The sequence below is a fragment of the Danio aesculapii genome, chromosome 12 (assembly GCF_903798145.1).
Source record: "Danio aesculapii chromosome 12, fDanAes4.1, whole genome shotgun sequence".
Classification (NCBI taxonomy): domain Eukaryota; kingdom Metazoa; phylum Chordata; class Actinopteri; order Cypriniformes; family Danionidae; genus Danio; species Danio aesculapii.
In genome coordinates this window covers 45,311,948-45,328,195 of record NC_079446.1, presented here as the reverse complement: position 1 = coordinate 45,328,195, position 16,248 = coordinate 45,311,948, and the positions used below count along the sequence as shown (strand labels likewise).

At 34.3% G+C, this 16,248-nt stretch overlaps 1 protein-coding gene across 1 annotated transcript in view; it reads left to right on the top strand.

Annotated features, from left to right (window-relative positions):
* The first annotated feature begins 781 nt into the window (after positions 1–781).
* LOC130238120 (uncharacterized) overlaps positions 782–16,248 on the top strand; it is a 24,362-nt gene continuing 8,895 nt past the window's right edge. Inside the window, exons 1-10 of the mRNA XM_056469026.1 lie at positions 782–1,013; positions 2,540–2,676; positions 2,787–3,065; positions 3,148–3,243; positions 3,338–3,488; positions 5,393–5,773; positions 7,181–7,314; positions 7,447–7,725; positions 10,251–10,346; positions 10,475–10,613. Of these exons, the coding sequence (XP_056325001.1) occupies positions 782–1,013; positions 2,540–2,676; positions 2,787–3,065; positions 3,148–3,243; positions 3,338–3,488; positions 5,393–5,773; positions 7,181–7,314; positions 7,447–7,725; positions 10,251–10,346; positions 10,475–10,613 (1,924 nt within the window). The remainder of the gene's footprint in view (positions 1,014–2,539; positions 2,677–2,786; positions 3,066–3,147; positions 3,244–3,337; positions 3,489–5,392; positions 5,774–7,180; positions 7,315–7,446; positions 7,726–10,250; positions 10,347–10,474; positions 10,614–16,248) is intronic.

Sequence of the window (16,248 nt, the reverse complement as noted above, 5' to 3'; positions counted from 1 at the left end):
TTATTTAAATAATCTACACTTTTTATTCTAGTAATTATTGTAATTTTTAGTAATAAAGTCTATTTTTATTATTTTTTTTCTGTTATTTATTTTTCATTTTATACATATTTTATTAATTTAATTATGTTATTATATTACATAATTTATACATATCTAAAATGCTTTGACAATACTGTAAATGTCATTCCAATATAGCAACTTGAGAGAGAGAGAGAGAGAGAGAGAGAGAGAGCAGAGCATCCTTTGCCTGTCAGTGTGTGCACTTGGCTCCTAAATAGTGTAAAAATAAGAGAAATAGTGGATTTCTATTATTTCAACAGCCTTTAAAAAACATTAACCCATTGAAAAGAAATGGTCTATAACAGTGTCAAAATAAATAAAAATCAAGTTAAAAATCACATTATTTTTTGTTTGTCGCATGTGGTTGACCATTTATGTGCTGTGGGAAAAAGGTGTTTTTCAATCCGGCTACCAGTGTGAACCCCCCCTCCATTTTTTTGGACCAGTCCGGCCCACTTGAGAACAGATTTTACTCCATGTGGCCCCTGAGCTAAAATGAATTTGACACCTCTGATCTACAGTTTCTTGTATATTTTTCTTTTTTTGTGTGTGTGTGTGTTTTACAGACCCCCTTTTTGACCCCTGCAATAATTACACTGTGCTGGATGATTCATGGAGATCCACCAATAATACACTAACCTCTATCTTTAAACTAATGTGTGACTATTTTGGCCACTGGCTTGGCTGGTATCGTCTTTTCATTAATGGTCACAGTGTTCAGATGGCAGACACATGTGTTAATAAAGGGAGTTGTGGCACTGATGTTCCACTGTGGCTGAATGGAACACATCCAACAGTTCAGGATGAAGTGGTCACTCGAAGTATCTGTGGTACCAATGGCATTAACTGCTGCTATTACCGGTCCACTCCGATTAGAGTCAAAGCTTGTCCAGGAGGTTATTATGTCTATGAGTTTGTGAAGCCATTTCTTTGCCATTCAGCATACTGTGCAGGTGAGAGTATTTTGGATTCACTAATTTATGTGCTTTTGTAAGCTTTACCATCTGCCGCTTTACGGTACACAGTGAAGGTACATGCTTTAAATGAATTAAATTAACATTAAGTATATTATTTTGCAGATGTTCAGAACATTATTGATGCTCCAGTGACAAGCACAGATGGTAATGTAGTTTTTGTATGAGTAAATTATGGTTATGGTGCATTATAAAACGTAACCTGAACATCAGTATTTAAAAATAATGCTCTCTTTATTCCACATACACTTGTGAATAATTTTTTTTTATTAATTCTGGTTTACAGTTTTGACGTCAACTGTATATATAACATGTTTATTATAAATAAAACACACTTGTACAACACAAACACAGGTTATTTGAGTTAAGGCCAAATTCAAAGTGTTACATTTGTAACATTGGCTTAAAAGGAGAATTCATCCAACAAATAAAATTTTTGTCACCATTTACTGTCAATCATTTGGTTTCAAACCTTTCTGCTGAACACAAAAAAAATTATTTTGAAAAAGCTGGAAATTTGTAACCATTGCCATCCATAGTGGGAAAAACAAATAGGGCCCTATCATACACCTGGCGCAATGCAGCGCAAGGTGCGACGCAATTGTTGTTTGCTAGTTTCTAAAAAAGGTCTAAATAAGGAGGTGTGTTAAGGCGCATTGCTGGCGCGTTGGTATTTTGAGGAACTATAATAGACTGCACAATAGACCAGATCAAAGCAGTAGTCCTGCGCAGAGCGCGTTAGTTGAGCGCCTCGCTTAAACATTGCTTAATACACACAGGATGTACAGCAATACACAAATATCTTTACAAAGGAAAAAGAATTAAAGGATTAAAATATCACAAAAATTATTATTTTCTAGCCTACATAAATATAAAAACCCCTGCTTTCATGCCTTCTTCATCTCAGGGGGCTTTTTTAGTTTATTCATGACAACTTGCTTTTGTATAATGTTATTATTATTATCAGTATTATTTATTATATGCATATGTATATTTGTTTTATTAAAAACAAGTTTAGATTTGCCCACCTGTCAGGTTTTAGACCATATGGGAGAGAGCATGTGTATTTGGATATAACTCAGTTTTTTGAACACACTTCGTTATTATTGTTCATTTATTCGTTTGCTGGAAATTAGAACTGAATTTAGAAATAGTTTTGAAACAAATATTTGCGCTTAATAAGCGAAATTAATAATGTACGCGAATTGCATGCGCCTTGGTTCACGGCGATCACTTGACGCAGAAGCGGATTTTTTTTATCTTAAAATAGCAAAAGCGGATTCGGACACTTCCTTAATGCTTTTGCACCCTGTGCTTTGAACTTTGCGCCTGGGTTGTCAAAATAGGGCCTATAGCCTACTGTGAAAGTCAATAGTTACAGGTTTCCAGCTTCTTCTGGATCTTATTGTGTGTTCAACAGAAGAAGTAAAGTACAAGTGAACATGAAATGACAATGACATTTCTTCAAACAGTAATGTTAATATGTTTTTTTTAACACATGGCAGCACCAGATATATTCTACCCATTTGGTTCATCAGCAGGGGACACAATAAATCGTGTTACTGATGATGATGGAGGCTCCTCTGTTATTGCACTGTTGAGTCCATTTCTGTTCTTTGGCCGCACATACCAGCAGATTTACGTAAGAATTTGATATTCTCCTTATTCTAAGACAAATGTGTGTCATGAGTGCTTTACAAACATTGATGTGATCAGTAACAGTGTGTTGTGACAGTATTTCTCATGTTTCAGGTTAACAATAATGGATTACTCACGTTCAACCAATATTCTTCAGAGTTTGTTCCTTATTTATTTCCTGCTAATGGAAGTCAAGATATAATTGCTGGACTCTGGACTGACCTTGATAACCGTCAGAGAGGAGTCATCTCTCGTAATCAGTACACTAATGGAAGTGTTCTCACTCGTGCCACTCAGGATATAAACAATTATTTCCCAAATCTGAACTTCACTGCTTCTTGGGTTTTTGTAGCAACATGGAATAAAGTTGCTTACTATGCTTTAACCAACACAGTAAGTTTGATAGACTTCTGAAGTTTGATACACTTTATCCATGATTAAATTTTAAAACAATTTCCTTTGCAATATTTTTCAGGAAGCATCGTTTCAAGTGGTTTTAATTTCAGACAGTAATTACTCATTCATTCTGATGAATTATGGAAATATTGCTGCAACAGTATTTCCAGTGGAGGTAAAAGAAACTCACTGTAATGATACCAAGATATTTCTGTTCTCTACTATATAAAAGTATGTGCTTATATGAACATTGTTTTGTGTGCTTATAGGCTGGTTATGACACGATAAACTCAGCAAATTACTTCGTGATTCCTGGATCAGACAGTGGAAGCTCCATCGCAAACCTCAACACCTCCAGTAATGTCAATGTTCCAGGCCGATGGGCCTTCAGGGTGGACGGTGGACCAGAAACAAACACAAGTAATTTTACAGCTCACACATTACTGTCGGTTTGTTCTCTATTCTGAAGTGTGCTAAATTACACCTAGAAAATGTTTCTTTTTTTACTAAACCATGTTATGAGACATCCTGACACAACCACCAAGTTCACTTTAATCCAATCCAATAATTGTCATCTTGTAATTATGATATACAGTTTGAAATGTGTGCCACATCTACAAAACCATACCAAAATGACATGTATTATAGTTTTAGCTGAGAGTCTGAGGTTGAGGTGTAGAGTCTGAGTTGTGTTGTCAGTATTTCAAGAAAAAAACTATGATTTAAAAGCATGAGGTCTTTGGCTTGTATTAATACATTAAAATGAATGTCATTTGTTTCCCAGTGGTTGGTGTCTGACATGCACAATAAGAGGTAGATCAATAAACACAGCTCAATCAGACCAATGCAGGCTCTCGGAAAGGCAGGGTTTTGAGATACAAACTCCTTGAACCAAGCATTTAAGACACTGTGATGAGAGCTAAGTAGGAGTCAATTATTCACAGTAATAGTGTGGTTAATCTTTGAGTATCTGGATAATAATAATAATAATAATAATAATAATAATAATAATAATAATTATTATTATTATTATTATTGGGGCGACGCAGTGGCGCAGTAAGTAGTGCTGTCGCCTCACAGCAAGAAGGTCGCTGGTTTGAGCCTCGGCTGGGTCAGTTGGCATTTCTGTGCGGAGTTTGCATGTTCTCCCTGCGTTCGCGTGGGTTTCCTCCGGGTGCTCCGGTTTCCCCCACAGTCCAAAGACATGCGGTACAGGTGAATTTGGTAAGCTAAATTGTCCGTAGTGTATGAGTGCGAATGAGTGTGCATGGATGTTTCCCAGAGATGGGTTGCGGCTGGAAGGGCATCCGCTGCATGAAACATATGCTGGATAAGTTGGCGGTTCATTCCACTGTGGCGACCCCAGATTAATAAAGGGACTAAGCCGAAAAGAAAATGAATGAATGAATAATAATAATAATAATAATTATAATAATAATAATAATAATAAGTGGATACACCTGGATTCAAGGCATAAGTGTCGGTGGAGAAGTGAAGCAAATGTTTTTTGGGAAACAAAACTTCATCAAAAATGTGGGGGAGATTCACAAAGAGTGGACTGCAGCTAGAGTCAGTGCTTTAGGATCCACTATGCACAGACGTATGCAAGACATGGGTTTCAGCTGTCAGCTGAATTTCTTGTGTCAAGCCAATCTCGAACAACAGACAGCATCAAAACTGTCACACTTGGGCTGAAGACTGGATTGCTGCTGAGTGCTCCAAACTTAAGTTGTCTGATGAAAGTCAATTTGACATTTCCTTTGGAAATCAGGGTCTGGAGGAAGAGAGGAAAGGCACACAATCTACGTCACGTGAGATCTAGTATAAAGTTTCCACAGTCTGTAATGGTTTGGGTGCCATGTCAGTTGATGGTGTTGCTCCACTGTGTTTTCTGCGGTCCAAGGTCAATGCAGCTATACCAGGACATGGTGCCATAAGTTGTCATCAAAATCATCAAAATTAAAAGAAGTAAACACTTGATATGTATCAGTCCGTGTGGAATAAATGTGCATAGTACATATACATATACAAGTGTAATCTTTAATAAAATAGTTTATCTTTATTAAATATTTTTTGTTCAAATGCACAAAAACAGATGGATAAAAAAATCAATTTTCAAAATGGGGTGTTCTCATTTATGCTGAGCACTATATATACAAATATGTAAATATTTTAAAGTAAATGTAATTATGTGTGTGTATTTATAAAAAGATTAAATATTTATAGCAGTATTTTATTTCACCTCATAGTTACAGCAGATCCCATGTTAGAACTGCTTAATATCAATACTAATTTATTATTATTTTTTTTTTATGTTATCACAGATGTCCCCTTTGACCCCTGCTATAAATATACTGTACTGGATGATCCTCTGAGATCCACAGACAATCGAGAACTTATCCTAATTGAACATGACTATTTTATCAGCTGGTTCGGCTGGTATCGTCTCTTCATTAATGGTCACAGTGTTCAAATGCCAGACACATGTGTGGATATGAATAGCTGTGGCACTGCTGCCCCACTGTGGCTGAGTGGAGGACATCCATCCGTTCAGGATGGAGTAGTCACTCGAAGTGTCTCCGGTAGCTATAATAGTAACTGCTACCTCTACCAGTCCAATCCCATTAAAGTCAAAGCCTGTCCAGGAGGTTATTATGTCTATGAGTTTGTGAAGCCAATGTTTTTCATTACAGCATACTGTGCAGGTAAGCATCTTTTGCATTTGTTCATGTATTTGTATATGTGCAATGCCAAAACTTCACCCTATCTCTGTGTTAGTGAGAGCTTTTTTTTTTTTTTGTTAATCAGAGGCAGTCTATAATCCTCTAAAGATGTGTGTTATTATAAGACATATATTGTCATGTGGATGTTTATTTGCCCTCTTTAAAACAGTGAAAGTAGAAGAAGTTAAAGTGGAAAAAGTAAAAATCTGTTGCAGAAATGGACAAAAGTCAGTTTTTGAATGGATTTGAATGTGGTGAGGTAATATTATTTTAATGTTGTGTTAAAGATTACAATACGGCAGCAAAATCCGTTCACTTAGACTTTTAGACTTAATGCTAAAACACCCGTGTTTGTGTGTCTGTAGCGAGTGTGTTTAGGAAAATGTTTCCATTATACAATAATCAAAATGGTCATAAAATATGTCTTGGATCACATAACAAAATTCTCAAAACTTAACAATCAAAAGTAAAAAGTTGGATTCAAAATCTGATTAATCTGGTTATGATACATCTGTGAGTGTGTTTAAACACTTGCACAATTAATTAATTAATTTATTTATTCATTCATTTATTCATGTAATATATTATTATATATTCTTATGGTTTAACAAATTTCAGTAGTGTTTGTAGATGTTTGTGCATTTTTTTCTGTACATGTAAAAATAAGGTCTTAATTTAAAGTGGAAAAGGAGGTCTTGTTATATGTTTCTGTCAACACAGAATAAAACAAAAGTTAAATAATAAAATAAATTAATTAAATTAAAAAAAAATATATATATATATAACCTCTCCAAATGCATAATATTTGTTTACAGACCAGGGTCTTGATACATTTCATATAAACCAATGTAGCACGTATGCCTAATTTGCTTATGCATGTATTTTAATTCAGCAAAGGCAGCAAAATGAGCATTCTATTATATGTGAGTCCATATCTTTGATAATGTTGTGATAGTCTATGGAAATAAACTTTACACAAATGCAAATTAAAATAGTACAATAGCATCTCCAATGAGAAATATGTTAAAATGCTCTTTAAAATTATAGTAGCACCTTATTTTGATTTCATCTATAATACAGTATATGCTGTTGTACAAATGCCTGCAAATCTACATGGAAATGGAAATTAGTGAACGATGTTGTATTTTTGTTGTAGATTTGATATTTCTCAACGACAGTTGCATATTCTTCTTTGTTTCTTCATAAATATTTCCAAAACCATATAGAGATTGGTTATGTAGTGAATAAATATTTTACAGTCACATCCACATGATTTCACCACCAGAGGTCACCATTGTCCCACTACTAATCAAAACTACAAATCAAACATGAGTTTCATAAACATGTGAAACGTAAACGGTAAAGGTTTTCTGTGTACTCTCTTTGCAGGATCAGGAATCTTCTACACATTCGGTTCAGCAGCAGGAGACTCATTAAATCCTGCTTCTGATGATGGAAGCTCCTCTGTTTTTACACTCTTGAGTCCATTTCAGTTCTTTGGCCGCACATACCAGCAGATTTACGTAAGAATTTAATTATGTTATGCTTTTAATTGTAAATGTGATTTTTGAATGTTTTATAAACTCATCTGTGAACATATGGCTGTACAAATATATGGTTGTGATTTTGATGGTAGCCTATTTCTCATATTTCAGGTTAATAATAATGGATTCCTCACATTCAGCCAGGCTTCATCACAGTATGCTCCCGACTCATTTCCAGCCTATGGAAATCAAGATGTAATTGCTGGACTCTGGACTGACCTTGATAACAGTGTGAGAGGAGTCATCTCTTATCATCAATACACCAATGGAAGTGTTCTCACTCGCGCCACTCAGGATATAAACAATTATTTCCCAAATCTGAACTTCACTGCTTCTTGGGTTTTTGTTGTAACATGGAATAAAGTGTCTTACTTCAGCTTGATCAGCACAGTAAGTTTCATTCTTCCGAACCGTATCTGTGATTTAATTAAATGTGCAAGTTTCTATTGGCATTAACAATATTGTAAATGAAGTGACAAGAGAAAATAATACAAATAATTAATCGTTTGAAAACTACATTCTCCCACCATTCATTCACATCTGCAGCTGACCGTCAGAACCGCAGAAAACATTGCCAATCTCAAACATTATTTTAGTATTTGTAATATGTAACTGATGACAAAACAGATTATTTTACTCACATTACCAGTTCTGGGGCTCCAAACAAAGGCTGATATGCAAGCAGGTTCAAAAAACACTTTTATTGTATTAAAATATGCATTTATTTTACCTAATTATCCCAATGACTCCCATGTGGTTTGTTTAGCGATTCATTTGTTCCCAAACCCCTCCTTTGCCTCATGCTAATCTGCACTATTTGGTCCGATGACTCAGTCTGTTGTGATTGTTCAACTGCGTTCACTGCGAGATGGAAAGAAACGTCCACCACAGTTATGAAATAGAAAGAGTACAGAGTATATCTGAGAGCCCAATGCAGGAATGCATTAAAGTAATGCAGTTAAATTCCAGCATATTTCTTTATTTTTAACTATGATCCCAAGTAATAACAACAACACACATACAGTAGTAATTCAAACAGCAGCAAAAGTTGAACCATTCTGAAAATTAACTACATCACGTCAACTGATGGTGGCCATGACAACGGCAGCAAATCGCAAGCTTAGCAATGCATTTAAATAAGTAAAAGGAGAAGCACGCGTCACATTTTCACCATAGTGATATGTGATCATTAGCCCAATAAAGTTTTAACCTGAGAGATACATTATAAGCCGCACAGAGTGGGTACAAGATACAACACACAATTTAACACATATTTTGCAAACTACAGAAAAGGAGGCAACCATTTTTATCACACTTACAGCTTGTAATCTGGAGGAAGAAGAGAATGGTCCATATATGAACTATGTATTGACAAAGTTCTTGTCAAGGTCTGACAAAGTCCCATACATTAACAGTCTTTACTGATCCTTCATTTAATAACAAACAGCCGGGTAGGCTGTACTGTGGTATTGTTGTCAAATTTAACTTTGACTTTTTATTCCCCACAGCCGCATCTCTGGTCATCTCTCAATGATAGTAATCTTCAGTCATGATCAATTGCATGATTACCTGTGCTCCGCTAGTGTTTGAAGGGAAAGGGCGGGTTTCTGATTTACCGGATCCTGCACTTCATATTTGGCAATGTTTTGTATCAACGTCAATACGAGCAGGCAGGTTTTTGCAGCTGGACATTGGGTGAATATTAGCCAGTGGGGGAATGTCTTTTGTCTCTCCAGGTGTGAATTATTTATGACCATTGTCACTACCACGCACACAGCTGAGATGACCCAAAATAGACTCTACAAACTCTCCTATTTTTGTCTCCAAAACCTACTAACCATGCATAATATTTGTTTTTCTAAAAAACTCAAGCATGTACATCATTATTTCTTACATATTATTGTAGCACAGTTTGTGCTAAATGCAAAAAAATACATGTTACAAGTACTGTGTAATAAGTAGCTGAAATAAGCACAAATGTCAGGGCAAGTCAAAACATCTCAGGGGCCCCAAAATCAAATCAGACCCAGAGGGTTAAACCTCAGCTAAATGTCTTCATTAACTTAGAACTGTGTTACACATTGTGTGAAAGGTCATTTTCAAAAACCCATAATAGGGACTCTTTAAATTTACACTGAAAAAAAAAGTTTTTCTCCCTCTAGGGACTTATTAGGTGGTCTATGTTGGCTTCTTATGGCGGTACGTCAACTGTTAATTTCTTTGCTCTTTGCTCAAAATGACAGTCTGCCGACACACGGAAATTACCATCTGTGAAACTATGCGAACATATTTTCTAATAGGCGCTATCCATATAAATAAACTGCAAAGTTGTAATCTAAACAACTACATTCTCAACAAAAAAGTACATTATGTTGTCCAACAGCAGCAATATTTGTCCAACTGTAGTGAGTTTAATCCTGTGTTTGGCATTCATGTTGGCTGAGTAATACACAGTGGTGCTGATATTGCAGAATATTGCATGGCTATCAGCCAATCAAATTCAAGAACTAGACAGAACTGTTGTATAATATAATATATTTTACAATGTTGTAAGATGCTGAATGCCTTTGTGCCAATCCGTGAATGTGTTCAGGTAGAGAGCAATGAAAGAGAAGGCATAAGGGAACAATACACAATTCATACTCATAGGGACATTTCAGTCAGTCTTTTAACCAGCTGTTTATCTAAACCAGCTGAGCTAACTAAGAGAAACATGCAAAATATGCAGAATGATGGGGCATGAGAACAAGGATTGAGCACTGATATAAGGTTGAAACATATACTCTGAATGCAGAGTATTTACAGCTTCCTTTGTGCAAAAGAAAAGAGAAACTCATAAAAGTTTAAAAGAAGGTTTAGCAAATATTGACAATTTGAATTTGAACTATCCCTTTAAGTTGATTTGTTTTTTTCAGGAAACATCATTTCAAGTGGTTTTAATCTCAGGCAGTAATTATTCATTTATTCTGATGGATTATGGAGATATTGCTGAAACAGGACATCTAGTTGAGGTAAAAGGAACTTGTTTTCTGTCAAGAGAATAGCATGTTTCTGTTTACTACTCTTTACTAGTATAAATACTTATATGAATAATGCTTAATAATGTTCAATGCATTTAACATTATAATTATACTTTTAGGCTGGTTTTGATACGATAAACTCCACAAACTACTTTGTGATTCCTGGATCAGACAGTGGAAGCTCCATCTCAAACCTCAAGAACTCCAGTAATGTCAATGTTAAAGGTCGATGGGCCTTTAGGGTGGACAGTGGACCAAGTAACATTATCTTGAAAAGTAAAAGTTTAATCTTTCATTTATGTTTTGACAATACATAACCCCATGTAATGGTTTTGTTTTGTCAAATAATACAAAAGAGTATTTTTATGTTTCCCTTCAGACACTGTTGCTGGAATTCAAGTGAGTTTTTCCTCATTTTTAGACCTCACACAGAGTGGAAACGTTCAATTTGTTTTACAGCGAGTAAGTCATATCTACTACAAATATTCGTACTTAAATATATTATTTATTGAGGATTTGTTGAAAGTACGATCTGTCTGTTCATGTCCATTGTTTCAGGTCAAACAGGAGCTGGTCAAATGTGGTCTGCCAAAGAACACAGTGCTGAATTTAAAAAAACTGCTGAGGATAAATCCATAAATAGCAAATAATATATATATATATATATATATATATATATATATATATATATATATATATATATATATATATATATATATAAAATATAGTGCTCAGCATAATTAAGTACACCCCATTTTGAAAATGAATATTTTTACTCATTTCTTTGTGAATATAGGCAATGTATTTTGATGCATTTAAACAAAACAGATTTATTAAACAGATATATTAAAATTATATTTTAGTCACCAATCAAATTTGGAAATTGAAAGATAAAACAATTTAATTCTAGTAAAATATTGCAGAAAAAAATTACAACCTACAAAATTTTCTATTTTCTTTTTGCTTCTCTTGATTTTTCTAAATTTGTATTTAATATTTTTCTATAACATATACATTTGGGAGTACTCATTTTTAGACCATTATGGTAAGTAATTTTGTTAGATAAGCTCCAGATTTGTCTTCAGTACTGACTAATACTACTATATTAGTATTATATTAAAAATTAATATAATACTAATTAAAAATATTAAAATATGAATTTAAAAATATGAATTTTTATTAAAAATATGAATTTAAAAGAGATTTGTGAGGGGTGTGCTTATATATGCTGAGCACTGTAAATATTCCTTTTGTCTTTTGTCAAATATCCCAAATTTCATTTCATTTTTTATTAATATGCTCATATACTAAATCTTACACAATAATAAAATTGGTCCTTTAGTAAATGTCACTGATTCTTTTTTTTCTGTTTTCATAATATGTCTTATGGCCTGTTTCCACTGAGTGGCAGCTGAACACTATTGGTTTACAGAGATACGTCATTCGCTTACGCAACAAGCCAGAATGAAAACAAAAAACCCGCCATGTTTGAAATACACAGCGAGAGATTATAGCGGAATTATAAATACATATAATAACGAGCCATGGTCGATCTGGGCTCAAACAAACCTTGTTGTCGTCTTGAGGAACAGCCACAAAGGCATGGAGTAGAGCAGAATCTACCCTGTGCCTCGTAGTTTTTACGAGACAGTTTGAAGTGCGAGCAGCTTCGCTTTCTTCCTTGCGTTCGCCGTGTGTCAAAATTCACTACATTGATCTTGTATTTAAAGGGGCCATTGGAGCATATCAGTTACATTCCTGCATAAAACATAAGTTGCATCCCAAATCGCATACCTATGCACTATTCTATGCCATTTTGTAGTTTAAATAGTGTAAGAAGTGCGTTTACTATGAAAACTCTAAAAATAATAAGTGCACGGTAATTACCCGGATGATGCACTCATTCAGCTGGTAAAATGAAGTGTGGAGTGATGGACACTTCACACACTCAATGACCACAGCTTTGCTCAAGTAGCGGAAGGGGCGGAGCTATCGGGCGCACATGTTGGATAACTTTATTTATTTTGGATGGTGAAAGCAAAGTTTTCTTACGAGAGTGATTATAGCGCCTCCCGATGGTGAATGCGGTTATACTAACGGTAGGTATTATTTAATAGTTTGGTCATTTATTTCACTGATTTGGCAACCGTCAAACGTCATCAGGGAAACGGTTTGAATTTCCGCTTACTATAAAAACATTAGTGCTCCATTTGGGACGACACTACATACATATACTATGCTGTTGAGTGTGTAAGTGCATAAGTACATAGTGCTTGAGTGTATAGTGTGCCATTTGTGACCCAGCTATGCTTTCTAGCATGAAAATGTTGCGCGCTTTTTATCAAATTCAATTAACAATGGAGGATCAAGTTGCATGTGGTGTTGCTTTGCTCCACTTAACTATCCAATGTGTCTGAATTATTCTGAAGCAGCAGTACTGTTTTGTACTGTCGCATGAGATTCCCGCTCTTTTAAAGATAAATATATATAACATTAATGCACATTAGTAACTCGCCAGTAACTTATTTAATGTATGTTCCTGTAAGTAAACGTCGTAAATAATTGGAAATCCGGTGACCGCAATAATCAAACCCTTGGGAACAACTGTGGAAGAAACCAAAGTTCACAGTGCCTGTGTTCTCTAAACTCCTCACAAGCGTGTCATAGCTCATTACCATAAAGTTAACTCTCCTCAACGCCCACACCGGCGAAGATGCGCCGCGCTGCTTCTCGTCGCCGGCACTCATTGAAAATGAATGACTTCCGGCTACTTTGACGCTCTCGCCACTTTCAGTGTGAACATACGGTTAGTGATGGTCAAAAGTGTAATTATAACTTTAATTACAGAAATTAATTACAGATGTAATTACATGCAGGTACTTAGTCAAGTATATATACAATGTAAAAACATGCAATTACACAATAATCACATTGTAACTAATTATTAATTTCAGTATAAGTACATACTAGTTAAGGCCACTTTATATACTGTAAAGTTGGACCACATTTTTTGCAATGTAGGTACCCTTCTTTATATGCATGTGTTACAACTAACCCCCTGTCTGTGACAACTTGCCCCCGCAGGTGCGGTAAATAGTAACATTTTTACTTCTGGCACTTTTGGCATTACTGCACAAAAATTTCAGTGCTCATTTGTAGGAGAGGCTTGTGTGTTCCTGGCAAAAAAAAATGCTTTGTCTAACACCATTACTTTGTTCATTATTTGACCAAAACCAAAAAGTGTTACTTTGTGCCCCGCTCTCCCCTATGATGTGTCTCTGCTGTTGGCTGTAATGTGAAGTAAATCCACTCTTTGCTGATGAAATGTTGGCAACTTGACAACAACAACACTATACCTACACAAACACTGTTCTGTTCAAACATTGTTCTGCTTGCTTTTCCATTTAATCTACTGTACACTCCCTTGAGAAGTATTATGCATGCCAATGTCGTGATTCAGGGATTTCTGTTGCAGGTATTTATGTTGACATGACATGGTGGCATTTTTTGTCAATGTTAGTTGCCAATTTATTTTATTTTATTATTTGATTTTGTATATAATTACAAGATTGTTGAACTCTCAACAATGTCAACAATACGATTAGTTTCTGTTTGGAGTTTCTGAGTTTCTGTTTGGGATTTCCGCTCACTGCTTCTATTCAGCAAACCTGATAAAGGAATAAAGACTGATTCATTTGTTATTTGTATCTGAACTTAGCAGTTTCCATTGACTGCTGTTTTGTGAATTAGTCAGAGTTATCTCACCTGCTTTTGTCCTGGTCTTCTTCCTGAAACAGTGTGGTATTTTGACAATTTGAAAGTCAGTGAAGTTCATTCTAAAACAGCACATTTGTCGTAATGGCTCCTATAGGCTGGCTTGATGTTATTATCTTAGCATCTAAATGTTGCATGATAACAGAATGTAAAACAAAGGTTTTAGGCACAACATCACAACTACACATTTTCAATTCTCTTTCTAATCAAACAAAATAGTTCAGATAAGCGACACGTCTAAAATATGCACTGTTGGTGTGTCTATAGAATAGGGTTGGGAAATGCTGCCGTAAACACGAGCATTTAAAACCAGTGAAACTTCCTGACAACCCACAGTAGTAAGACCGAGGTAAGAGAAAAGCTTTAATCTACATTGTATAGATTAATACTTGTGTAATGCATGTGTGTAATTAGGATTATATCATTAGATATATGTTGTTCTACGTTTTATATTTCAATTGAATGGATTGTAATAGTGTCTGTTTTACTTTTTTTAAGTACTATAAATTGAGGCGACAAATGTAAACAGTATGTAAATGTGTATATTGTTTTTAACTTTATATAATAAATTAAGAAATAAATAATTTCGATAATGTAACACAATTATTCTCTATTTTCAGTATTGTACTTTAACAATGATTGGGCTACATTTTTGTTATTAAAAGATACATTTTCAGCATTATTACACTTCAGTCATCAATGTCACATGATTCTTTGGAAATTATTCTAATATACAGATTTGAATGTTACTTGTTATTAATTTCTCTGGGGTTTTACACAGATTTTACAGTCATTTTTATGTAAAATTGAATTTGCTGTTCCTTAGGTCTTCAGACATTCAGGAGTACGTTTCTGAAAACTATCATTAGCTAAGGTCGAAAATTGTGTAGTTACAAACATAGTTTGTTGATTTGGCGTTTCCCAAATCTGGCGTTCCAATGAACATTTGCAAACTGCATTGCAAACTAGTACGCTTGCAACTACACCTCTAGAGCTGTAGTTAGAAGCATAGTTCCAGTTTGTGTTCAATTCCCAGTTATCCCCCCTGTGCGCTCTTCATTTAGGACATTCTAATGTTTAAAATTGGAATAATTAAAAAAAGAAAAGGCATTAAAGTCTTCTCTCTTAGGTGTAATTTGCTTTTAAAGTATTTATACGGTTCAGTTTTTGCGATCTTCATATTGAAAATTACCTTCGTAGTGCACTTTGAATAAAGAAAGCTATAGGTGACCTATTATTTAAAAGCAGAATAAAAGTTACATCTCCAAAACTTGTGAAAATAAATATATATAGCATACGTTAATGCTTTTAATTTATAGCATTAAAATGTATCTATTTATAGTATTAAAGGATTTTATTGTGAAATGTATCTGTACTATATATGACATTGGCCTGTTGCAGGGGCGTAGCATCCAGGGGGGACAGGGGGATCCGTCCCCCTCACTTTTAGAGACAGACCATTTAGAAACAGGTGATTAATAATTATATGAACATATGATCTCATTCAGCCGTCCCCCGCACTTTTGAAATGTCCGCTACGCCCCTGGCCTGTTGGTTAGAACATTTCTGCAGTGGCTTGAATATGTAAAATTGTATAGGTAGAGTTTTCAAAATATCCTACTTAATAATAATAATAATATGTATTATTTTTATTGTTATTATTATTATTATTATTACTATTATTATTATTATTACTATTATTATTATTATTACTATTATTATTATTATTATTGTTATTATTATATCGTTAATGGTTGTATGCCTAATTTACAGTAGGCTGTTTATTAAGAAATGAAAAAAAAAAAACTTAATTACAATAATATGTATTTTATTATTATTATTATTATTATTATTATTATTATTATTATTAATATATAATATATATTAATATATAATTTTTTTTTCATTTCTTAATAAACAGCCACTATAAATTAGGCCTACAGCCATTACCAATGTTTTATATATGAGATTAAAATACATGTTAACTCAGTGATTTTATATAGAATATTCTCGATAATATTTGTAAAGGAAACGTATATAGGTCCAATATGTGTTGTTCATGTATTTCAATTAATATAGAAAATAAGCGCATGTTTTTTTTTTTTTTGCCAAAACTAAT